The sequence below is a fragment of the Lates calcarifer genome, linkage group LG10 (genome assembly GCF_001640805.2).
Source record: "Lates calcarifer isolate ASB-BC8 linkage group LG10, TLL_Latcal_v3, whole genome shotgun sequence".
Lineage (NCBI taxonomy): Eukaryota > Metazoa > Chordata > Actinopteri > Centropomidae > Lates > Lates calcarifer.
In genome coordinates, this window is record NC_066842.1 from 6527055 (window position 1) to 6553631 (window position 26577).

At 39.5% G+C, this 26577-nt stretch overlaps 1 protein-coding gene across 2 annotated transcripts; it reads left to right on the forward strand.

Moving 5' to 3' along the window:
* The first annotated feature begins 700 nt into the window (after nt 1–700).
* ptdss2 (phosphatidylserine synthase 2) lies at nt 701–26547 on the forward strand. Of its 2 annotated transcripts, none has more exons than XM_018675920.2 (13): nt 701–844; nt 2528–2882; nt 7469–7570; nt 10248–10330; nt 13294–13361; nt 14245–14379; nt 15781–15831; nt 16513–16626; nt 17993–18111; nt 18399–18513; nt 18638–18783; nt 19881–20066; nt 22580–26547. In XM_018675920.2, exons 2-13 carry the CDS (start codon nt 2650–2652, stop codon nt 22731–22733), a joined length of 1506 nt encoding a protein of 501 aa, XP_018531436.1. In that variant the 5' UTR covers nt 701–844; nt 2528–2649; the 3' UTR covers nt 22734–26547. The 2 variants fall into 2 exon arrangements, with proteins under 2 accessions (XP_018531436.1, XP_018531435.1); XM_018675919.2 differs by lacking the exon at nt 701–844 and adding an exon at nt 1627–2004.
* The last annotated feature ends 30 nt before the right edge of the window (nt 26548–26577 follow it).

Genomic DNA, 26577 nt, shown 5'->3' on the forward strand with positions numbered 1-26577 from the left:
GTTTATGATCTACAGTGGCTGTTATGGTTCCCAGGCCACAGTGGGCCTCATCCAGCCTGTGGAGAATGTTGCCTTTGGCTATGGGTACAACATTACCCATCATTTTACACACACACACACTCATGAACAGTTGACAATATCAATTAATCACAAAGCAATGTGCAAAGACCACAGATCAGAAAAATATTTTCAAGGTAAAAACAAACAAAAAAAAAACCTCTTGAATCCTATAAAAACAGCACTATCAAATTTAAATGTTGCATTCAAAACTGTGTTTAAATGTACAGAGGTTTTAGTTATAAACCCAACTAATCTGTACCTAAAAGTATTTTGAAGAATGGTTCTTTGAGTGTTAACTTATGGATGCAGTGACATGAGTAAATGAATGTAACTACTACCATGCTGTTTAATTAATTAATAGTGATCATAGGTTGTGATCTTTGAATGTAAAACCTAGTTTTGCAAAGACCCCAGACAAATGTAGAACAGTAAAAAAAATTAGGTACAGTATAAAGTGTCCAAAATGGAAATGCTGAAGTAGAGAAAGGCTTTCCTTTGTACCACTGGCCTGGAGACCTCTGGTTACACAAGAGAGAGATAAAGGTGGTTTTGCCATGTGTTGTCAGCTGAGGGTTTTTCCCAGCTGGGAAATTAAGTCTGGAGGAGGATTTCTGAATGGATCTTTGACCACACTTGATGATGTGGTCTAAGTAAAGGTTATAATTGCTCAACAGTGACTGCTTGAAAAACCCTTAAAAGTTTTGAAGAACAGAGAGTGACTCCATACCGTGGGGTTTTCAGATTTCTCCATTTGTGGGAAGATCAAGCTGTTGAGAGCTGTTGGGTGAGTTTACACCACACTGAGTAACACACACAAGCTCTTCTACATGAAAATAACCACAGTCTTGGAATCTGTAGAGATTTCTTAAGTGAATAAATTATGTAACTATGGTGCATTAAACATTAAGATTCAAGAAAGAAAAAATCCATCGTAGAGGGTTTCATAATCTGTAACAAACAGCTTTAGCAGGGGTCAATAAATAATTTCATACCTATTGTACCTTAGATCAATATGCCTTGATCTGGGAGGCTAGAGTGTGAAACGTTGTTTGGTTTTTATGCTCTTTGAGCATGAAAAAACTGCTCAATACATTTTTTTAGAACTTGACACTCCCAAAGTAATGCGACTTGTAATTAAACCCCCTTTAAAGGCTACTCATTTTAGCAAATGTTTTATTTTCTACAGCAAAATCGTGTGATAGCAAAAAGCTATTAGTTCATCATAAGCATCTGCCACAAATAATAATTATTGAATTTATTTACGTATTCATGACGTATTTATTTGTTATTGTAATTTTTATCGCCTTTATTTTCTGACGTACATACACGGAAGTGACGACACAATTACTCAAAACATGTTGTTAGGACACAGTTTTTGATAGCATGTTTTTACAATATGGCCCATTCAACAACGTCCTGCTGTGGGGTTACTTGTATTCCGCCTGTTGTTATTATGTGATTTTATAACTTTAACTTTAAATCATCAGCTACTATAAACAAAGCGTACAAACGGATGATCCTCAGTTAAACCCGCCAGACAGGTCAGGCTGTCAATTTAGCAAAGTAGCGGAAAGTAGCAGACATAAGACTTCCGAATGAAAGATTCCGATTTCAAAATCAAGCCATTCTATTTGTGACTTCCAGAGTGTATTTTAATTTGTAGGGACTAAACGGGATACGGTAACATCGCCGTTGTTAGCTTGATACTAAACGACGCCATGCCCATGTGATGCCTGTGTCTGGAGTGTGTAGACCGTACGGTTTGGAGGTGTTTGTCTGTTTGTGGCTACAGCAGAGGCTGTTTCCAGCCATAGTGTAATACAGTTAACCGCTAATTGTTTTTCTTTCTATTTACAAAACGGATTTCAAGCAATTGTGCTGATGTAGCGTTAGCAGCTCCTCAGCTCATCCAGACTGCACTCGGTAATCCAATAAATTCAGTTGGTAAGTAATGTTAGCTTAATTTTTACGGCGTTAAGACAATTGCTAACGCATAAATGATAAATGGTGGTCTTGAGTAATGATTGTTTCACGTCAGTTAATTGTTAATAAGCTTGTCAGTTAACATAGCCTTGTTAGCCCAGTCAAATAGTCATAAATATAGCTTGCTAGTAATAGCTAACGCGGTTAGCCAAGTTGTCTAGCATTAAGGCTTCGCGCTTCTCGTGTTTCTTATACTGTGATTTGTTTGTCTGGTTTCCATTGATTTAATACCCGTATAGTGGTTATGTCACAGAGTGGTCGCCATTGCCAATATATGACAATCTTGACCGCTTTGGTTTTGTGGAAATGCGTTGGCATAGGTAGGCGGCGTCAGAGAAGTCTTGACTGAATATTTCATCTGCATGTACTGTACTGCGCTGGGCGGTGTTTAGGAGTCAGTCGCCAAAACAACTGCAGGACGTGATTTTCAGGTTATTCTCTCCGCCTTCGTCTTTGTAACGTTCATTTCCTCCGACCACCCCAGGATGCTGACAGTCACTTGGGTGGGGCTTGACGCGTATGACAGTACGAGGGAGCAGAGCTCAGGGATAAACCAAACCGCACAGGATCATTTTAAAGCACCCAGGGCGGTTGGTCCGTGAAGCCATGACCAAGCCCGAATCGAAGAAAAGCAGCGTGGCCGCGATCAACGCCACCGGCAAGTGCGCCACAGCCTCACCCGCCGCCTTGCAGGTCAACAACGGCACAGTCGAACCGGGCTGTCCAGATCAGAGCACACCGATCAAAGCCAAGGTGATGAAACAGACCTCCAGGGAGAACCTGCACCGGAGAAACACGGAGTGCGAAGTCTATGACGACGGGACCAACACCTTTTTCTGGTGAGTGCTTTCTGGCAATGTCAACAATGTAAATGTCAAACACTGAATGCTGCATCGTCTGAAGTGATGTGGTTGTTATGCCACAGCACACGAGAGAATACTTCAAATTCACAGCTTCCGCAGAAAGATGTATGCGTTTGGTGGCAGCAGGGTGTGTTAATAGGTTTCAAGGTGAACTGAAACACAGGCCCAAGTGACCTCCAATAATCATAACAAATACTGACCTTGTTCCAAATCTTTAGCTGTACAGTGATTTATGGAGTAAGTCCGAGGACAAGCTGAAGTGTGTTTTGGTGTAAATGCAGAATGATAGCGTGAAATCACCAAGGGTTACTCTGCAAGGTGTCAGCTTCAAAGGTGCTCTGCTAATGTTTGCTGTCATGGATGCTTACATTGCACATCCAAGCTTAGAGCTTGTTGTTGACAAGAGAATAGCTAATATCCCAGCCTGCACCTTCAGCAGAAAGAGATCTGTGTCAGACTTTGGAGGCAAGACAGATATTCTGTCCATGCGGCAAACTGGAGGAGTGAGCTTTTTATGCATCCAATGACACAAATGCATACACACAGACAGAGTGCGTTGACATGGATGCGGGTGTTGTTAGATGAGGGCATGAGGCCAGTCCGGAAAAGCGACATTCTCATCTGCAGCCTTTTTAAATTTATAGCTATCATGGCCGTTCAACCTGTCGCTTCAGGAATATTTAAGCTTTGGTAATAAGTGTGTGTGTGTGTGTGTCAGCTCTGCTTTGTGCTTATAGGAAGGGGCAATAAAAATCTGCTAAGCTATCCAATGGCAGCAGAGGTTCTCCTAGAGGGAAACCTTAATGAGAATTTCTCATTACTGTGTTACAGCCCTGGAATCCAGGTTCCCTGTTATTCTAATACTAGAGGGATAAAAGGGGAGCTAAATGCTTTTGTCTATAGAAGGTATTAAAGCAGCAACATCCTGCAGTATGGAGAAAGGTTTCTAACGCAATGGCAAAGCCATTTATATCAATTAGGGTAGACTAAATATTACAAACTGCTCTCAGTTTGTGCTGTAAAGTTCAACAGCATCACAAATTACATCTTATGAAATGACTCTATAGTTGAATCAAGACCTTTCTAAAACAGCTAAAACAAATTTTGAACAATATATCCTTCATGATATCCTTTATACCCTAGTGTTTCCTGTAAGAAGTCACCATAAAATTTAATTTTTTCAGAAATGCACTAATCCCAGGCACCTCCTCACATTCAACCACAATGGACACATTTTAAGAGCTGACTGTGACTGACTGTGATTACAGCAAAGGAATTGGGTGTTAACCAAACCACACTAGGAGTGGAAGTATGTTTCTTGTTTTGGATTTTCTGATCATGGAGTCAGCACAGAAGCACATTGGCTGTGTGTAGGAGTATCCCAGGTGTTAGAATTATATATAGCATACATATTCACAGGCTATTTACAGAATTGGTGCATACATATTTACAATGCTGTGTAGGGCTGGCCCGAATACCATTTTTGGTGTGAAGCTTGGACTTCAGCATTATATTTTATTAGTCTGCAGTTTGCACACACATCATCATGGCAACTGGCGAAACTTCAGTGCTTGAAAGCATTCAGGTGAGTCGCAGTGCAGGTCAGCATTATTAAGATAACTCTCAAGTATAACATACAAAATACAAAACAAAAACCCACCCCAGCGTGTCAAAGAAACCACAATTCTGGCTAAATAAAAGTAAAATACACAACTAAAAGCAATGAACCCACATCATGTGCTGACCTTATTAGCACAGACTGGAGCATGGGACATGCTTTTTTTTTCTGGGAAACAAGGGATAGTGTGGCTAGACCTCATAGAAGTCAGACAGCTAATGTGCTATGCTGACACACTACTTTAGCTTTTTCCTTAAATAGATACACTGCAGACATTTCAGTTTTAAGAGACCTCTGAGACTGTTTTGTGCATTTAGAGTACTGACAGTGTCATTGAAAATGTTTTATTTAAAAATGTTACTTAAGAGAAGAACTCTCTTAATTTAGGGTAGTAACAACACTCAAAATTGTGCTCATAAGAGGATTTATTGTTATCTAAGTGCCACAAGACCAGTAAATCTGTGATTTATAACAAAATTAGATCATGGAAACTAGAGGCTGTTGTTGTCAAATACATGAAACTGACAGTGGAGCTTGTTGTATTGAATAAAGTCACATTTTTTAGCCTAGTAAAGTCACAAACTGCACTTCTCAAGCATACAGTGTGAGCCTCAGGACAACATTAGGATATTTCTGCATATGCTCCAGTTAGTCACAGACTGTCCTCAACCAGTGGCTTGTTTTATCTGGATGCTCAGCCTCAATCTTAGTGGTAAATTTTATTCTAGGCTTAGCCTGGTTCCAAGTTCTGGGCTGGTATTTCCGCTGCGTCTTTCCACTCCTGGTGGTGTTGTGTGGTTGTCAGGCAAGAGAGAAGCCAGGCCCTCCCCTGTGTCTTGTGCCAAACAGGTTGGATAAGGAGGAGGAGAAAATGCTAAAGACACCTGGTGTGCCGTCTCTATGACTCAGACTCTGAGGCAAAGGGCTGGCAGACAGGGTGACATTCTTTAGTTTGATGGATGACAGCAGTGATCTAAATACCATTGCTGTATGTGCAATATTCCTTTTGTATCCCATCTGTATAGCTAATGACTTGGTCCCACTGACCTCCATTGCTGTCAAAAAACAATTTTAAAAATTTGAAATATGAAGGAGCCTCTGTGTTGCATCAAGTGACAATTTTCTTTAATTTTATTCCATGTCAGCAAACAGTGTATTTATTCTGGAACAACTCCATGATTGCAATGTCAATATCTGGAGGGTAGCTGTGTCAGGCACACATCACTGAGCATACTCAAGGACATGGTTTCATGTTTATGTGTTGCTTTACTAGTTTGATGAGCTGACAGGAACAAACTGCACTAGCTGTGTTGATTGTGAAAAGCTTGATTCATTGTTTTTTGGCCTCTGGGGAGCAAAACAACATCTAAACAAGCTGACAGATACACAGGCCACTGCATATCATTAGTTTTAGAACTTGGTAAGGAATATCCGTTAGCCAACAAAAGTTGTCCATTGCTGAGACAAACAAATGTGTTTCTGGCCACCTGTTGAATCGAAGTCCAATATTCACAGTTCTTTTAGCTCTATTTTGGTCTTTACTTTCTTAGTTACTTTATGAGTCTCAACCAAAGCCTGAGCAAGATGTCAGCTTTCAGCTTATCCCAGATATGTCAGTATTGGTATATAGTGTATGTTAGCAAAAAAGTAACAAGAAATTTCAGGACAAAAAGATATTTAGTCATTTAGAAACTATGTAACCATTGCATAGTTTGTCTACAAGAGAGTTTATTTAAAAATGTTCAGCACATGACATACTGGTTGTAAGTCTTTCAAGAACCAAATAGAAGGAATGTTTAAAAGTTGCAAGTGAAATTTTTTTCACCTGAAGTGGCACCGCTCAGTCAGTGCACATTGCCCTGTTATTAGGTAAATTGACAGTGCTGGCTGCTGTTTATTTACTTCATGGTGATCATTCACAGTCGGTGTTTTAACTGAGCTCAATGGGGTGTTTTTGACAGCTGGCATACGCTGGAGAAATAAAGAATCTGCCACAGGTCAAACTTTTCAAAGTGACTAGTTCGGCCCTGATTCTGTTCATTTCTTTGACTAATACTGATTACCCGCTGATTCCAATAGCTGTCCAATCAATTTGAGTATCTCAAGTATAGTAATGATCCCACCATTCACCTCATCTTTCTCTCTATGAATGATCTTACTATTATTTCTCTGCCAGTGTTCCAGAGACCATTCAAGCACTTAATCTTTTCCTTCCTTTCTAATTAAGAATTCCTAGGGTTATCCATTATGTACGAAATATTCTTTTGACTCATGCATTATCAGCAAGAGTCAAATAAAACTTTGTCCCTTCAGGTGAGATAAATCCCACAGATAGCATGGACTTATATCTGAACTACTATAGTATGTAACTGTTGTACAACAAAGGCCAAGGTTCATATCACTCCCATATCACGATATGGGATGAGCCTATGACTGACACCATGGCCTTCAAACGCAAGTTCAATCTGTCTACCAAAGTGTTCAAATGTTATTAGTTTAACAGGCCAGACACACCCTGCTGAGGATTTTCTCAGTCCACAGTCAGGCTGGTCATTAGAAAATTGATATAAAAGCTGTTTTTGACTTCTGTCTTTCCCTTCAAGTGAAAGAAAATGTTGAAGTGATTCCTAAAATCCTTACCTCACTGTGTAGTTTTTGTTTTGTTTGTTGCTGTTGTTACTATTTTGTTGTTACTATTGTTGTTACTATTTTCAGAAGTAACCCAGTTTCCTGGCAGTTTTATCTTATCTCCATTCCACTAGATTTTTCTTTCTTCATTTTTCCTGTATTTACTTTTGATAATCAGAAACAAAGATTTTTCAGTAGAAGCACAGGATATCTAAAAGCTTTATTTTCTTTCTCTCCACCAGTGGCTTTTATGAATTTTTCCTCTTTTTTTATTAATAGTCCTCTCTCTGTTCCTCCCCTCCCTCTTTCTCTCCAGGCGAGCCCACACTGTGACAGTGCTGTTCATTCTGACCTGTGCTCTGGTCTACGTCACACTGTTGGAAGAGACCCCCCAGGACACGGCCTACAACACTAAAAGGTCAGTAGGCTGTGCTCGTCACTTCCTCTGTGTCCCTGCAGGACCCAGCAGGCAGTCCAAATAAAATCTACTTAATCCACTGGGGCTTTTTTGATTGGACTGAAGTTTAATGATAATAATTTTGGCAGCAGTTCAACTTGAGAGAACACTTCTTTTATTAGTAATCAGCATCTCTTGTAATTTGAAGGTTCATTCTATTTTTCTACTTTTGAATGTGGAGTCAGAAGCCAGATTCAGATGTGTCCCTATTTGTGTCCCTTACAAGACTTTAAGAGCCATTTTCTCCTTAAGTAATGTTCTGTTTGTCTGAGGAAGCAGCTGACCACAAACTGTTTTTATTCTTCCTGTAAAATGCTGGGAGATTACACAAGTGTGTGTGTGTGTGTTTGTTGATCTTTTGTGGGTCGTGTCACATTGTCTTTCAAATCCCGATTGAATAGGTCACATAACAAAACCAGCCAACCAGCCATTTTAATCACATTTAACACTATTTGGCATGAAACCACAAGGCCATAGCAGCATGGGTGATGTGCAGAATTCATCTTTCCAAATTGAATCACTTCCATATTCAGTAGAATTCACCTTGAGTCCAGCTGGCCCCCTTTCAAGGCCACGTGTATCCAGATGTTGCTTTTCACCGAAAAATAAAACCCTCATGACCATAAACAAGACAAGCATGAATACCAGGTGACCATTTGATTAGATTAAAATTTGTCATGTTTGTTTTATTCTTTACTCTTTCACAGAGAATTCACAGAGAATATGTGCAAGCCAGTAGGCAAAATGACTGTCACTGTTTCCCTTAGCAGTACCAGAAAGTTCCACAGTGAAGTTGGTGTTACTGGAAGCTTGCTGGCAACTGCACTGACAAATCTATGCTCCCTGAAAACAGGGTTATAAAAAGCATTTAAGTACAAAGGAGTCACCTTATGTGTTTACCTTCTGATTATTATTATTCATATCTATATCAATAGGCTGACAGATGTACTATCTGGTTACTTGTGGTTTGTGCAGTGGCTGCCTTTTGGGTCCAGGGTTAGATGTTGCTTCTAATTCCGCAGAGCAGAATTAAAATAAAATTAGATGGTGCAGCACAGTTTGTGAATTTTGAACTCTCTGTTTTTCTCTGTTCTCTGAACTCTCAGTGTGGTTTATGATTGGTTAAAGACTCAAGTATGCATGTCAGAGTTCACCAAGTAGAACTCTTAAATGTGAAAGCACAGCATAAATTTACAAACATGAGCAAATCCATAGATTTCAGAAGATACATTGAGATTAATTCATTTTGGTTAGAAAGTCCGCTCTTGAAAATACTGGCTTGTGGACATGTCATAGTGGTCTTAAATCCCTCTATGGCAAATCAGTGCAAAATCTCAGATTTTATTCCTAGTTTTGGCACTTTACTCTGGGCCTCTGTTTTCAAATGTGAAGTTCTCCCAGTTTGCCCCTTACAAGTGAGCTGCTGCCCCAAGTGTAGGAGTATTGCAGGCTCTTGTTCACAAGTGAGGGTAAAATGGAGCATGAGAAAAACAGGCGAATTGGTGCAACGTCAGCAGCAGTAATGTAGGTGTTGTCGAAGGAGCTGAGCCTGGGGATAGTGACTCAAGGAATAAAATGGCAAATACAAGCAGCTGAAATTAGTTTCCTTAGTAAGGTGGCTGGGCTCACTCTTAAAGACAGGCTAAGGAGCTCAGACATTCAGAGAGACCTCAGAATACCTCAGCCACACTCCTTCGCATCAGTAGGAGCAAGTTGAGGTGGTTTGGGCATCTGAGCTCCTTTCTGTTGTATCAGCTAATGACCCTGAGTGTTTGGCAGCTTTCTTAATACAGGAAAAAGCCACCGTAGTTTAATGGATCATGTGAACTAGAAAAATGTTCCTTAATTTAAATCTCATGATAATGAGCTACTTTTATTTTTTAAGTTTAAAGCGTAAATGATGTGTGTGTTTGTGACAGACACTGAGTGATTGTAGGTTGTGTTTGTGAAGGATTGTGGGATTGCTCTTAACAGGATTTGCTGCAGTCAGCGCAGTCCAGCTCGTTGGGATAAAGACCCTAGAGCCTTCTTCCTGGCAGCAACATACACTGACACACACTCAGAATCTCTTTCACATACTCATTCACACATTGTTGAGTACACTTATCCCCTCACACTCATTTTTAAACATTGGACTCATCACTCTCACTAGTTCATACACATTCATACACAAACTCACATAGTTGTGTACTCTGAATCAAAAACACTCACTTGCCTACCCACACACACTTGCACAATCAGTCTTTCAATCACTCACACTCATCACTCCCACACTTGTTGGCAAGCACAAGCTGTAATCTTATTCTGTGTCCAGCATCTAAGCCTGCCCCTGATCATTTATAAGTTCAGAACAGCATCCCTGTCTGGTCTCTTGGTTTTCAGATCTCAAACACATCAGCAATTAACAGAAACATTGGCCTGATGTCTTAGTAAAGGGAATGGTAATAAGGAGTAAGGCCTCCAGATTCATGTTATATCAAATTATGCCCCATTACTTTCCCCATCTTTCTCCTTGTATCTGTGTTTACACCGCTAATATCACAGATCTTTGTGAAAAGCCAAAGATTTAAAGAATGCCACAGGAAAAAGACATCAACTTAAATAAAAAATTTCTGTGTGTCTAATTGTTCTCATTCAGGGGGATTGTAGCTAGCATCCTGGTGTTCCTCTGTTTTGGAGTGACACAAGCCAAAGATGGACCATTCACCAGACCACATCCAGGTAAGATGAATACATTTGTCGCACCACAAACCAATGTTTTTTTTTTTTTTTTTTTTTTTTTAATTTTTTTTCCCAGAATTTTTTATCTTACTGCCGCAAATCTCTTTCCTTCTCAATCTTAGTGTTTGTTACAGTGTTTGGGCATCATAGTACAGCAGCTAAATAGATCTCATCTTAACAAAACAAGTCTTCCCCACATATCTGGGGACCCTTGTTGCATTTCATACCCTGCTCTCGCTTACCTTGCATTGTGTGTTTCTGTATACTATCAGCTGCTGAATGAGGGCTGTGCCAGTGCAGGTTAAATTTCAAATTAAGTGTATGAGCGGTTCAATCCGTTACAGAGCTGTTTTATTCCACTCTGAATCAGATCCAGAATATGTGACATTTGTCACTCTGACAGATAAGTGAAAAGGGTAAAATGTGTCTTTGTTGCCACACATGCACACTACCACTGCCTCCTAAGCCTTCAAAAGTGCTTGTTTACAAACTGAGATTTTGAAGATTCATTGCTATAATTGTCAGGAACTTAGCCCTGTTCATACGGCATGTGACAGGTGCACAGGCTTACTCTTTAATGATGCATTGATTGTTTTTCCTTTACCTTCCTGTGTGGATGGGTAAGCGAAGCTGAGAGCAGTTACCACTACTTCAATCAATAGCCACATTTGGGAATCTCATGTTGGCTTCTAATATGATATTTAGATTTCGTGAGTGCATGAAATCAATATGCACAAAGGCTGGCTAAATGTAATTGACAAACTAAAGAAGACATCTGAATAAATTAAGGATTATGCTGAAAGCAGGTGAGGTGTTTTCCTGGTATGGGATCGGTCTAGTCAAAACAGTTAGAGAACAAGATAGACATAGGTGAAAATCTTCAGTTTGTTGAGGTCTTTACTGCCTTATAGCAGCAATATCTAAAGCATGGTTGTCCTCAGTGAAGAGTTTAAACATGGAAATGATGCAGTTGCATTAACAGGCCCTACTCAGTCCAGCTAAACACATAAACCTCTCCCACAGAACAGAGGGCTGCTGTTTAAATGCAGAAAAAAGGACACCCAACACCAACAAGCATAAAAGATTCCCCGTGGCCTTAATCCTGTGTATCTAACTATACCACTGCAAACCCAATTCATTCATGACACACTGTATCTATGAGACTGAGGCAAATAAAATAGTCTATTTGAGCAACTAAACACTAACCCTTGCTTGGCATACATTAAATTGGCTACAGAGAAGTCTCAGTTGTGATTGGCTGGCAAGTGTTCATTTCTTGTCCCTGAATAGTATAATGGGACACCTCTGGTGATGGTGTTTGTTAACAGTTTAACAAGCCAGCATTTAAAGTGTAGGTAAGAACAGCAAAAATGAGGCTTAGCTTAAGAGCTTTGTTTTCTTTGTGTAGACAACAAAAAAGATTGTAAAGACTGTAAGAGCTATGCAAATTTAACATGAAATAAGCTTGATATTTGTGTGAATCTGGATATATCTGGATAAGAAGGAAAGAGGGGGATTTTAAAATCATGTCACAGCGAAGAGGCTGATAACTGGTGGATTTTAGGGACAGCTCAAAGGGAAAAGAGAGAGGAAGAGTGACTTTGTCAGATAATGTCCCACACTTATACACACCCAACTATTCCACAAACACAGGAAGGGAGGGATGGTTGAGCACTTTATAAAACCTTATATTGCCAACAAACCTATAATCACTACTTGCTAGGTTGTTAAATCCTGTGGTTCATTTAAACACAGAAATTGAACTGTAAGGTGCCCAGAAATGCAGAGGAAATGCTGTGGCAGTTGAATTTCTTCTCATGAGTCTGCATCATTGTTGAATGTAGTTTCTTGCTCGGGTGATTTTGATTTCAGCATCAGCTGTAGTATGTATTTATAAGTACAGTTATTTTCTAGGCCTGGTATGAGGCCACCGTCCAAATGTTTAGGTGGTGATGGTATATCAGTGAGTATATCAGCGACACCATAACAATGTTTACCTTTTGATAAGCTCTTCTACACACAATAACGGGATACTTCTATTTAAACAGTGCAGTTCTTAAAAGCAGTTTCCTAGTTAGTTTTAACAAGGTCATTCATGTAGGTGACACATCTCTCTCACACAACACACAACCAACTCCAGAGCGAAAGAAAGGATAGATAGAAAGATAACAGGGTGTGGAGGACAGACAGAGACACAGACTGAATGCTGTTGGTTGGTGGAGGCGTGAAGTGGCCGGGCAAGAATTTGGGCCACTGTTGTTGCATTACTTGTGCCTTCTTGCCCCCTCCTTTTGTTGAATGAAAGACAGGGGTTTTTTTGTTTTTGTGTGTGTATGGAGTGACTTCATAATACATCCTGATCCTGTTGATCCTGCCAAGTAGGTTCAGTTGTTTTTCACGTTGTTGCAGTGGAGTTTAAGCTCTACAGGTTTGTATACTGGGAAAAGACCCCAAGGGATTTTCAGATTAACAACCTGCAGGTCTCACGGGATCATCGGCTGGGGGTGTCACAGCAAACTGAGCTTTTAAATATGTATTCACAGGATATTACAATAACAGTTGAATTTTAAAAAATAATTTGATTCCTGTGTGGGGAATTAGTTGGGTGCTTCTAAAATACCACAGTTTATATAAATCACCCATGTTACTGACACTATAATATATATTTATATATATGTGTATGTGTGTGTATATCTATCTATCTATCTATATCTATATCTATATATATATATATATATATATATATATATATATACTGAACTGAAGTAATTCAGATACAATTAAAAAATTGCAAAATTAAAATCCCCATCTCAGAATAGTGCTTTGGCATGATTCCAGACTTTAGTCATATAATTTTCCAAATATAATTCAACATGTTTTACTTGTATTTTTTTGACACAGTGACACAGCTGATAAATTGTTGCTGCAGCTATCACCATCTCTTTCTCCCTCTCTGCCTATAGCTTACTGGCGGTTCTGGCTTTGTGTCACTGTCGTCTATGAGCTCTTCCTCATCTTCATCCTTTTCCAGGTGGGTGCACTGATGATGTTGATGAACTTTAAAAACGTTCAGAGAGAGGGCATGCATACCTCAAAATATGTACATGCAAATGCACTGCCAAAAGGAAACCCCTACAGCAATCACATGCACACTGAAAGTATGTCAATTACAAGGTATGCACATCTTTCTCTGGTGTTTTACTTGACCACATTTGGTGACACAGTCTCTTCCTCCAGAGCACGGCAGTAGAGCTGTGATGGAGCCGTCAATTTCCTGGAAGTTAACACTGACCTTTGGTTTAAATCTTGGGTTGTTTAGCATCCAGGAACCAAAGTTACAGAGCTAGACCCTGAAAAACATTGTGGTGGAGTCCATAAAGGCATCTTAAAACCATGCCTAAGCACATGGCCAAAATAAAGGATTTTGTTGAGAGTTCCGCTCCAATTGCTGGTGTTTTTTCTGCTGTGATCTACTCTTACATCTGGAACCCTGCAAGCCTCTTTTCTCTGTTGAGGTTTAATTAAAAAGTCTGTGACTGAGCCAGACTGTATAAAATAGCAACATTTTGCAGCTGGCAAACTATATCTCATCAGGCCTGGACACTGTTAAAAGAGTTTGATTTCTTAAGCTATCTGCCTTCTTGACTTATGCAATGAAATTTAAAATTGAAGTGTTAAATGTATTAATCTATCACAACAATGTATATTTCACTGAAAGAAAGTTCACAGTTTAACAAGTCCAATTGAAACTGTACAAATACAGCATCTGTTTATTTGAAAAGACTCTAGTATAATACTCGTGATTAATTCTGCAACATTTATCTTAGGCGCTCAGTATGGCTTTCTTTCTCTCTGAAGCTACTTTTCAGGAAGAATAAGTGCTGACAGTTTTTTCTCTACACCCTGTTATCCAGACAGTGCATGATGGACGACAGTTCATGAAGTACATTGACCCCAAATTGGGGGTACCCCTCCCAGAGCGTGACTATGGAGGAAACTGCCTCATCTATGACCCAGGCAACACCACTGACCCCTTCCATAACATCTGGGTGAGACTATTTATTTGATTGATTTTATTTTGAAGGTTTGTACGACTATGAATAAGTATGACTAACAGCTGTATATTTTGAATATGCCGCACCACTCATACTGAGATGGTTCTAAGAGGCCATCTTCCAAGAAATCAAATTTCTGGCCTTGTCCTGCTATTTTTATTGTGCTATGCTTCGTCCTCAATCATTACTAATAAGTAAATGACCCAGATCTCAGATATTGTGGCAGCCTAAACGAGTCTGTACACATCCCTCTGCACTATTGTGGAACTGGGAGAATCCTCTCTTCCCCCTTTCTCGTTCTTTCACTCATTCATTTACACTCACACACACACTCTCCTGCAGTTCTCCTCCCCTGTCTCTTTTTCCTTTGCTTTCATTGTCTCTTTTTCTCTCATGTACACACAGTGACACACAGAAACACAGTTAGCATCCGTGTGTACAAACGGGCTCCAGAGGTTTGTGTCTGATGCAGATTATAGCCAATCAGTTAGAACCAAGCCTTCTTCTGCCCTAGACTCTGCTGCCCCATGACCAGCCCACTCTGCTGTTGGCCTGATTTCATCCTGTTAGAGTGGGTCAAACCATCACACCCTCTGTTAAATTAATGTCAATCTATGTGAAAAGCCTTTTCAAATTATGACCAGATATTTAGAAATAAATGTTATCTAAAATAAAACAGTTTTTGAGGGGGGTAAAAAAAACCCAAAAACATAATGACAGAAAAAGATCTCTGCAAACGTACATACATCCATGCTGTGTTTATTTTCTGAGCATAAAAAACACAAATGTGGAAAATGATCAATCAGGAATAACTGAACACAAGTGCGTCATGGGCGAGAGATACTATTTAAACAACACGAAAGAAAAATCATAATAAAGAACTGGTTTTGGGTGTATTATTTCTGTGCCTTATGATGCCCAGCCAAGTTTTGTCCTATTCAGTGACCTAGTACTCACTGTTCTCATTTCTGGTTGGGGCCAGTGTGAACTAGATGTGATACTCTATTAGAGGCAGCAACTACTGACAATTTTCATTATTGATTAATCTGTAAATTCATTTTTCAGCTAATCATAAAATGTCAAAAAAAAAATGCTGGTTATAATTTCTTACAGTCTGAATAAGCATCATATAGCAGATTTTATTCAGCCGGATCTCCAAAGATATTCAGGATTTTGAGTTACATCAAGGACAATGCGATACCATGTCGTATTTTTACTTCAACATTCAGCAGCTGACAAAGTGACAGTTTAATCTTTTCAAAGCTCCTGTTTAGCCTGATGATGTGCATTACAGTATGGATTTGTGTGTGTATAATGAAAAGTTTAAAAATATGAGTCTGAAATCTTTATGATAAGAGCTCATTGAATTGTAAACACGTCGGTTTGTTTCTACAGGACAAGATGGATGGCTTTGTTCCAGCTCACTTCTTGGGATGGTATATCAAGGTAAATTTGAAGCAGGCTGCCTAACACACTGAACACAACTGATCACTATACTTCTAGGGTGCACTGACTGATTGGCTTTCAGCTGGACTGTTATTTCCCAGTGACTGTTTAAAGAACATCCTGTCACCATTTCAACCACCAAAACAAACAAAACAAACATTCTGTTTGCTTTATCATGAGAGCAGTTATGCATGTGACATAGAAATGACACACGTCCTGTTGACACACCAGGAATGATAGTCTCTTGGGCAATAATTACAGATAACACACATTTAATACATTAAGAAGAAGACATTTTTTTAGGTTTGACACACTAAGATTCCAAGCACCTAAATCATTGAGTGCCAGTTCATATGTGATTACAATACTGGGGTAAAACCAATAATTTATTTACACACATAGAATCAGGCTGGATAATTTAAAGTGTCTCAAATTCAACTCATGATCTGATAACAACTAGCTGATCTGTTCCTTTAAAACCTGATCAGTCTTTTCTGCAATAGACCGACAACCAGGGTCTTCAGGCTGTTGTTATTTGAAACACATTGAAAGCTGTTCTGTTGCATTTTTCAGCACTGTGCAGTATTAAGTTCCTTTCCATGGTATCTTCCTGTCCTCCACCCACTTCACCTCATTCTCCTCCTCCTACTCGCTCCTCTTTTGCTCTGTTTTCTTCCTTAGACTCTGATGATCCGGGATTGGTGGATGTGTATGATTATCAGTGTCATGTTTGAGTTTCTGGAATACAGCCTGGAGCACCAGTTACCTAACTTCTCAGAGTGCTGGTGGGACCACGTATGTACATATATTACTGTTGTTCTCCTTTACTTACATGAAACACACCTTCACACTATTTTGGTTATTATATTAGTGTATTTTCTGCAGGGGTGGTTTGCAATGAGACAGTAAGATCAACACATTTTCCCTTGAGGCAGATGTGATAAAATATGCTAATAAAAAATATGTGTACCAACGGGAAGTTAATATTTAAAAAATGCTATGTAAAGCACCGAAATGTTTGTACACTCAAGACCAATTAAACTGATATATTAGAGACAGCAGATTGTACACAACAATAGCCCTTCAAGCCCTAATAGAGGTCTCTGCAGACTTAATGCTGGCAGTGCGCTCTAAACTAAATCAAGTTTGGCATGTTCTCAGGCTGGTGTTAGGAGGAGATTCCTGTGAGCCGCCATGGGAACAGACATGGACTGACCAGACCTAGACAAAATGTAGGATACCTGTAAAAGTAAACAGAAAAAAAACATAGTTACATGATATTGTTGACCAGGAGGGCTGGAGTGCATTGAGTGAGGCTGAATTTTCAATAGGTTACTCATTTTGTACATTTTGTACTCATTTTGAGAGTGTGTAGCAGTGTCCCACTGCTTGAGGAGGCAGTGTGATATTTTTAATATCCTGGTACCTGGTGCCTGCTGGTGCAGTATTAAAGCTATTTCATTTTTGCTGTTGAGATTTATGATAGCAATTAAGTTCTCATGAGTTTGTATGATAAGAAGCTTAAGTTATACCAGTGGGACACTCTGCAATCTCTGAGTAACACTAATTGTATCAGGGGAAACCAAGTGAGCACTGGAAGAGAACAACAGAACAGAGAGTAAACAGACAAATAGTTGGGGTATTATATAAGGATAAACTGTTGCCTGTAAAAACATATTAAGTAGAATGTGTTAGTAGTAAGTAAGGGCAGTTACTTAAGCTGTTACAAAAGCAACTGCTTATTTACAGTACATATTTATTATAGCAAACGTTTATAGGCTACATGTAGAATACACATATCTACTATATATACTGTTTAAAATTGAGAAACAGTTCTTAAAACAAAAGGTTATGGTGCCTCAGATGATGTACACACACTGTGATGTTTTCATTTCATTCTGTCTGACAAACCTCTCGTCAGGTTTGAGTATGCTGGGATTTTTTCTGAGGTCACCAAACTCCATAAAGTGTGAGTTTTACCTCTGCATAGGTTGCAGCCAAACTAATAGGAGAATCAGTCAAGCTCAATCTGTAAACGCCCACACTGTCCTAAGAAAAGATCCACTCTAGCAAACTACTGTAGGTGGGTCATGGCTTTGTGGGAGCATTACTATGCCTTTCTTTTACCCCTTGATAAATTTGTTATCTTTTCTCTCACCAGTGGATCATGGATGTGTTGGTGTGTAACGGTCTGGGGATCTACTGTGGTATGAAGACCCTGGCCTGGTTGTCAATGAAGCCCTACCAGTGGCAGGGCCTGTGGAACATTCCTACATATAAGTACGACTAACTACCTCTCTTAATCAGGGTTGCTCTCAGAAGTCTACTCTTAAATATATTTCTTGAACTTTTCTGCATTCATTGTCTCTGTTGTGTGGCAGATATAACATAGAATGTTCACATTTAAAGATAGTGTCTAGTTTATGACATAAGTTCTTCCTTGACCTTTGAAATAACTTTAATTAGTGGGTCAGTATTGCCCCTTTAATTACAGAATTATAAACATTGCTGTGTTAAATTTATATGTTTGTTTATTTCTAACCGTATTTCTGCTGCGTGCCTCCCAGGGGGAAGATAAAGCGTATAGCATTCCAGTTTACACCATATAGCTGGGTGAAGTTTGAGTGGAAGCCTGCTTCAAACCTTCGTCGCTGGCTTGCTGTGTTAGGCATAATCTTTATGGTAAGAAATATCCTGTATTTTACTGACAAAAGAAGGGAGAGGGCTTTGGGTCATAATGGAAACAAAGACTGAGATTACAATAGTGCTGAATGTAAAAGTGTTATTTTGTAATCTCCCTCCTTAGTTCCTCCTGGCAGAGCTGAACACCTTCTACCTGAAGTTTGTGTTGTGGATGCCTCCTGAACACTACCTGGTGCTGCTCCGCCTGGTCTTCTTTGTCAACGTGGGAGGCGTCGCCATGAGGGAGATCTATGACTTCATGGATGACCCGTGAGTAGCAGCAACATGACAATAACTGCTTGAAGGTGGAGTGCTTGGTTGGGTGTGTAGGCTGCTCACATATAGAGCAAGTGAAATGTAGTATTAGGCACACAGTCTGGAACACAGATGTATTTCAAGTATTGCATCAAGAATTTGCTGATGCTCACTTTTCATAATGAATGACTGAAGCGTTTGCAGCTGACTTTTCTACTTGTCAGATTGGGTGGTAGCTTTGCTGCATTTTTAGGCAGAAACAAAGATGATAAGCAACAGCACAGGGAGATGGAGGAAATGAAATAACCTGTTACACAACTGGTAGCAGTGTGGTGGTGTTCTAACGGCACTGATAATTTCCATGAAGCCAACCTATGAAGGGAAGTTTTCACTGTGGACATTTAGTCTGTGCTGGTGGTCATTGTAGGTCATTAAAACTTGTAGTGCTAAGTTCATGTATAAATCATGTATCAGTATGCTCTGCATGTGAGGTTGTTGTTGTTGGCAAACCCTCAGATCAGCTTAAGGAGTGTATTTACCTGACTGAGAATGTAAGCTTCTTATCACATCCGCCTGCTGAAAGCAAGCATTTCTGCTTGCTTTGCATATTATCTGACAAATATGCAAACACTATTGCGTTGCCTTGAACATTTGTCAGAATGTTTTTGCAATGCAGAGGAGCAGACCAAAGAATTTTGGTCATCTTTGAGAAAAGTTTTCCATTGTCCCACACACACACAATTTCACTCCATCTATGGCATTACTAGTGTCAGAATCCAACCAAAACAATCCAATGAAACTTGCTGTAGCATAATGAGTGGGTGTCAGTTGGCTATGGAGGGAAACTGGTGCATAAATATACCAGTTAGCTCGACCTTACACATCATTCTCAAGTAGCCTTGTCTTAATTGATGATTATAACTGTGATATTGCTTTCAGGCAGTTTACAGACTAATTGTTTATTTTTATGTATATAGAGCACTGTGCAGAGAGCTTTAAGCAGCTGTATGAGTCACACTGACCTTGAGTGCTACTATGATGACCCATAAAGAGTAAAACATCCTCCTAGTTATATTACTGCTCTGTAACACCTTATGTAATTTTCCCATCAGGAAATTCCACAAGAAGCTTGGCCAGCAGGCGTGGCTGGTGGCAGCAATCACAGTGACTGAGTTCCTCATAGTGGTCAAATATGATCCCAACACCATCATGCTGCCCATCCCCTTCTTCATTATGCAGTGCTGGTTATTAGGAATCCTCCTCATCTTTACGTGGACTCTGTGGCGGTTTTTCATCCGGTAAGAGATGGGGTGGGTTAACTAGGAATTGAGATAAAATTAATTACAAAATGACTTTAAAGATAAAAGGCATGGATGCCTAAAACAATTGATACAATTATGTTCATCCAAATGAAGACATTATTTTGGTGCAAATAATCTCATAACAAAAATCACAAATAATAGCCTGCAGCTATGAAATTTAATAATCCAGATTTTGTTTTCAGCTGTTTTATAAGAGCCATCCAAAAGCACACACAAGAATGCTTGTTCTCTTGATTGGGAAATAAACAGGCGTGCATACCAGAAAAGGAAAGAGGTGATTGAGCTAAAAATTTAATTTTTTGCCATTTTTGCTGCTGGTCCTGTATTTGATTTTGTTTTTCCTCATGACCTCATGCAGCGATGTGATTTAGGTTACTTTTGGTTTGATTTATCTTCTGTTGAGTAGTGTTCCTGTTAAGCATAGCCCTGCCCCAGCATGTTAAGCTTCTTGTCTGTTTTCTCCTCCTCCCTGCCTCCCCTGTCCTCCCTCCCCTTCTCCTTCCCTCTTTCCCTCCTTTCCCTAAACCCCCCACTCCTTCCCGCTCATGCTCAGCAGTAATGCAGTAATGTCCATGTCCACCGAGGTAGGTAGAGGAGAGAGTCGTTTGGCCTTGTCCACTCCCTCCTATCAGCCATGTTGAATCTTTTATTTCACTAATACCTCATTATTAGGATCTATAATTATATTCAGAGGATCTCTGGGATCCTCTTGATAGGACAGATGTCCACACAGATCCATCTCCCGCATGACACTTTGTTTTTTACTGTGGTGAATTTGATCATCCTCGTATCACATTATTTTTACTCTCAGTTGTAGTCAGTGAAGTGATTTTAGACGACAGCCAGCTTGTGCTGAGAGTGTGTAAGTGATTGACAGGAGACATGAGGGCCCCTTCGAATGAAACACAGAGGAACTTTTTGCTCACCCCACATGCACACTGTGCATGCCGGCCCCTCCAACAGAACTGCCCATCATCTGATGAGAACCAATGAGAATAGCTCCAACACTTGTCTTGGTTCACCTCCCTGAAGTGATACAGTAAAGACACTGAAGCATGCCTTGTTGTAGTTACTCAAACCTGGGTGAAATTGTATTTGTAAATACTTTTCATGGTTTGTTTTAGCCTTCTTTGGTTAGATTAGTCCTGTGTAAATTGTTCAGCTGCAGAAAACCCAACTCATCCACAACTCCAGGCAGAATGAACAAGTGGAAGTGGGAAAGAATAATTTGCAAATACTATTTGATCCAGTTGGACAAATTGAGGTGTCACTCCCTCATTTAATACAGTATTTTAGAATCAGACCAAGGTGAGTATTAAGGTGCTGTTTCACTGTTGCCCCTGAGAACTGGCTTCAAATCAAAGTTTTTCTCTAACATGACTGTTTTACACTCAATTTCAGCTAATCTGCTTCATCAGCAAATTGTGGTTTGATCAGATTTGATCAACATGGACTAAACAACCCACCAGCTGTCACTGGGTGCTGAGTCAAATGTTAAAACCCAACAGGTGCATAGAAGTTTATGATATCACCTTTTTCTAACTGCGCCCTACCCACTTCAAACCACTGAATAGTAATGAGAAAAAGCAAAACAGAAATTTTTTAAGTGAAATAACCAAAACTGTTCCATCTTTGGCAGTCATCATAAGAAGCTGACTAAGAAACTAAGTGCCTTTAAGTTTTGGCACTTCAACATTACATGTGCATGTGCATGGGATGCCTCCTTTTCTCAGTGTCGCAGATAAACAGGACTTGATTTGTATTCTGTTACCAAGTGTATGAAATACCCACATTAGCCATTGGCCGTTGAGTGCTCTAGACTAATATGCACTTATATCAGCACTAATATCCATTAAATACAGTGGATGTGATATTTCATGCTTACAAAGTAACATCTCCATCACTGCTGGGTAGAGTTTCAGACACATGTCATTTAACTGACTTAACTGAGTGAATTATATAGAGTCTGAGACAAACTCCAACCCATCTGCTCCAAGCTGCAGCAGTTTCTGTAACCCAACTGGTTTTCTCCTTGAGCATTTTTAAGAATTTCTTTTTGTGTGTCTACGTAAAAACCTGAAATATTGTATGAGGGGGTTCTTTATATCTTGCAAGATAAATAGGTGTCTATTTGTGTGACGGACAGCAAAAGTTGCTTTACTAAATAATGTTTTGCTTTGACAGCAAACCTCTGTCTATAACTCATAGGAGATGTTTTTCTTGCTCACAAAATAATAATTGTTATCTTTCTTAAAAAATAATGAGGTTTAAAAATATCATCCAGTGTGGTAAAAGATAGCTGTTAGGTTTATTTGATGGTGAAATCTCAGAAACATGTTGCAACTTTTAAGAAAAACTGTTTAAAGATTCTCTCTGTGAGAAAAGACACTGAGCAACAAAAGTGAGAGGAACAGAAACTACCAGGAAAGACTATGAATATGACTGATTTTCTATTAATAGCATCTCTTTTTCCTTCAATCCCCTCACAGTGACATCACACTCCGCTACAAAGAGACCCGTCGACGCAAACAGGAAGTCCCCGCTGACCGGGACCGCCCTCTGGGCAACGGCAGCACAGCCACCCCTTCTGGGCGCAGCAAACTGAACGGCAGTTCCGAGACGCTGCGGCAGAGGAAGTCCTGAGGGCGGGGAGCGTGGGTTCAGAGCTAGCTGGTCAGCAGCTGCCGAAGGAGAGAGGACAAGGTTTGATGGGAAAAAATGAGAGGAATGAAGAAGAATCGTGACACAAAGACACATGTAGAGACAAACAGTTGGACGCTCGTGTGTTGTGTAGACTGTTTTTGTGCCTCCATGAACCAAGTAGTCATTCAACAGAGGCGAGGGGTGGAAGGGGCAGTTTTCATTCGGTGCATTGTCTAATTATTGTCATACTACAGGGATTTACCTCATTCTACTTTTTAAGAACATTTGGGGAATTATACACAGGAAAAGATATGTTTGTGTTATTTATACATTGCTTTGGATGTTGGGTGATGAGGGGAAAAGCTGAATCAAAGACAGGTAGAGTAGTGGAAGGAGGGATATAGGTGACCAAGTAAGTAGATAGACTCGACCAGTTATCGACAGCAGTTTCTATTTTCTCAACTGCATTTTGTCTTAGAAGATGAGTGTCAGAAATATGTCCGCCACTGTAAATATGCTTTGTTCTGTGTTGTGCAGTCGCATTGGTGCAGATGAGAAAAAAAGAGACTATTTGGAGCAGTTTCTGTAGATATAATGACTGATCTGGATTCCGTTCATTATCCACTGCTATGCAGTCTTCAGTATCAATGGGATTCTGACTACAATATTGCCAAGCAGCAGTTAAAATTAAGCTTGGTTAATGACGACACATTTCTGTTATGTTCGGTTAAAACACTTTTTGTGTCTATTGATTCCCATGCATTTTTCACAGTTTATAGTACTGTTTTCTTAGGTTATGGCCCAGGGTTTTGATATATTGTTTACACGTGGGAGACAATATCAGCTTTTTATTTACAGTTCAGGTTTCTGATTCCTGGAAGCACTGAGCCTGGAGGTCCTTGTAACTGCTGGGGATCCTCCCTCAGTCACAGAGAGCAGGGGAAAACCGGCCAAAGCTGTTCTCTCCTCAGGCTTTGTTCTTGAAAAGAACGAGTTTGTAAAAAATATCATATATATATAAATATATATAGGTATTTAAATGCTTATACACCAGATATGAGATATAGTTTGGGTGTTTTTGTAGATGTTTTGTTATCACTAAATTGATTATGAACACTAGATTGTACTCAAGTTCTTTTTTGTGAAATGAGGCACTGAGAAATCTACAGCACTCTAATGAACAGATCCATGACAATCACACTGATAGAAAGGTATGCTCAGTTTCCTTCTGATGGAGACATGTTGGCTTACATACAGCACTGTAATGAAACGGTATAGATAGTTTCTCCACTGCAATGGGACTGTAATTAAGGCGTGGCTCACTTGTTGGCTCATTCAGTCACATTCTCTTTATGCCAAATGTTTTTTTTTCCCAGTTAAAGCAACATAATGTAACTTTTGCTGAGCAACAGTAGCCTCTGTAGCCCCCAGTGGTTATTAGTTCTTTATGGCTCAGAGTCTGAGCAGTTAAGTGGTTTTAATGTACAGAAAACGAAGTCTATCAATCGTTGGACTGGAGCTCTGACTGCATAGTCCCATACCTCAAGATCCTCGGCCTCCAGAGCTGGAAGTGCTGTCACTGAAACTCAGTTTAGAATTCTCAGTTTTCAAAGTTTTCTCACTAAATATCAGACTTTCAAGTCTTTTTAGCAGATCTACAAACTAGCATTATTCTTGCTGGGCTTGATTCTGGCAGGTCAAGTTGCTGACTATCATTCCGTTAGCAGGAGATCATACATGCTTGTTAAAGTTATAGTGCAAAACCAGGCGTTTGGGACGCAGAGTGGGAATGACAGAGGCACCATTCATCTTATTACCAGTCAGTCTACCACCAAGTTGATTTAGCTGTGATTTTAAGGTAAAGTAGTTGCACAATGTTGCTTTAACTCTTGAATTTTATTAAAACGTCATATTCTGCAGTGCCTGAATTAGCTAAAACAAAATGAGAACCAACCTTATTTTGAGAGGGAGACCTGAGGGTTTAGTTGTGTTGAGGCTTAGGAAGAGAACCAACCTTTCCAACTCTGTGGTGTGGGAGGGGGAGGTTGCCATATTGCACATGCAAACAGCCAAAGCTTAGCTCTCATTCTTGCTAAAGCCATAAATGCCACCCAGACCCACTTGAGCTGCTCAAACTGCTGTTAAACCTCATTTAGATTCCTTTTAATTTCAAGTTAAGCAAGTTAAGTTTCAAAGCCATCTGATTCATTCACAACAGCATGCAGTTTTTATGTTAGAAATATAATTTGACTCCTGGAGGTCAGACTGTTGAAACCAAATTTACCTGGACAATGTAGGTATGTTAGGAACTGCAGACCCCAACTCCCTCCTTTCTGTGACACACTGTGTCTCTGATGTAAATTTGTCTTAATTGCTTTTGATTTCCTTGTCAAGTTACCAAATGTAGAGCTTAAAACTTTAGTCGATTAATTGATTCATCAATCGACTGAAAATTAATCCTCAACTATTTTGATAATCTGTGTTTCATTCATCATTGTTTCAGTCATTTTTCAATCAAATACGCCAAACATTCCCTGGTAGCAGCTTCAACCTTGTGTTATTAGATTTCGACTACTGGTCGGACAAAACAAGGAATGTCAAGACAAAAAATTATAAATGGCTAAACTCATAATGACTGTTTTCTCACTATTTTCTGACATTTTAGGGTCAAATTGATCAGTCAAGAAAATAATCAACAAATTAATCAATAATTGAAGTAGTCGTTAGTTGCAGTCTTAGATAAATGATCCAAAGCTTTCATAGTGATAGAACAAAATAAGTGTTACACTGAAAAAATTCAACATGGTCAAACTGAAAATAACACCCATTCATTCCAGTCTTGCTGGATATTCACACTGTTTCTAAAAAAAGCTTTAGTCATTGTCCTCTTCAGGTCTTGTGGCTGTCAGAGAATCAGTTGTAAACTTCTGTGTTACTCATTGTGTCCCAGTGGCTACATACATAGTAGATGACATCTGTGAATCTAGCTCCAAATTTTCCTGTTGTTTAAAGATAATATAGTAATTTTCTTGTGAATGTAATTCAGCAGAATCTGCTGTTCAAATGAGAGGGTCTGGTCATCATTTATCGTTTTATTTTATCACAAACACTAAACCGAAGTTCTGAAATTTGTAATTTATGCAAAGCTCATTCTCATGCTTATCCAGGCTGTAACTGTTTGCATATGCCACCCTCTTTTTTGACTGCAGAGACTGCTGTGCAATTTTAAAACCCTAAAAACCTTTAGCTGATATGTCAAATTTTGTACTTGTAATTCTGTGCTGTGCTGATTCTGTCGCTTGAGAACTTGGTAGAAGTTCAGAACCCCCCCCCTTTCTGAAATGAAAGAATTTTAGATGAGGGCTAGGGGATTCACTGTGTACCTGTGTTCATGCCTTGGATTGATTGAAGTGCTGTTGCTTGATATCACTGTAGACTTATACCAACCCAAGTCATGAATTTGCACAACAGCTCTGAAATCACAAAATTTGTGAATTCAGAGACTGAACTCAAAAATGAGCTGATGAACGAAAAGGGAATTGGCCCAAGGTAAAAAAAAACAGGACCTTTTTCCTTTAATGAGTTTGAGGATTCAGTGTAGTTTCACTTGCAGCCACACGGGGGCAGTAGATGTTTCGTTACCGTCTGCCCAGTGTTCTTGTCTCCCTGACAATGATCATTGGCAACCTGCTGTAAAAGCCATTTTCAACTTGGTTTGTGTAAATGTGAACATGTTAAAGATCATAAAACTGAAATATGCTGCTGCACCACAGAATTTTATAATGTTTTCAATAAAATCAAATGAAAACCTGGATTGAGCTGCTTTGTTTTCAACAAATCAGTG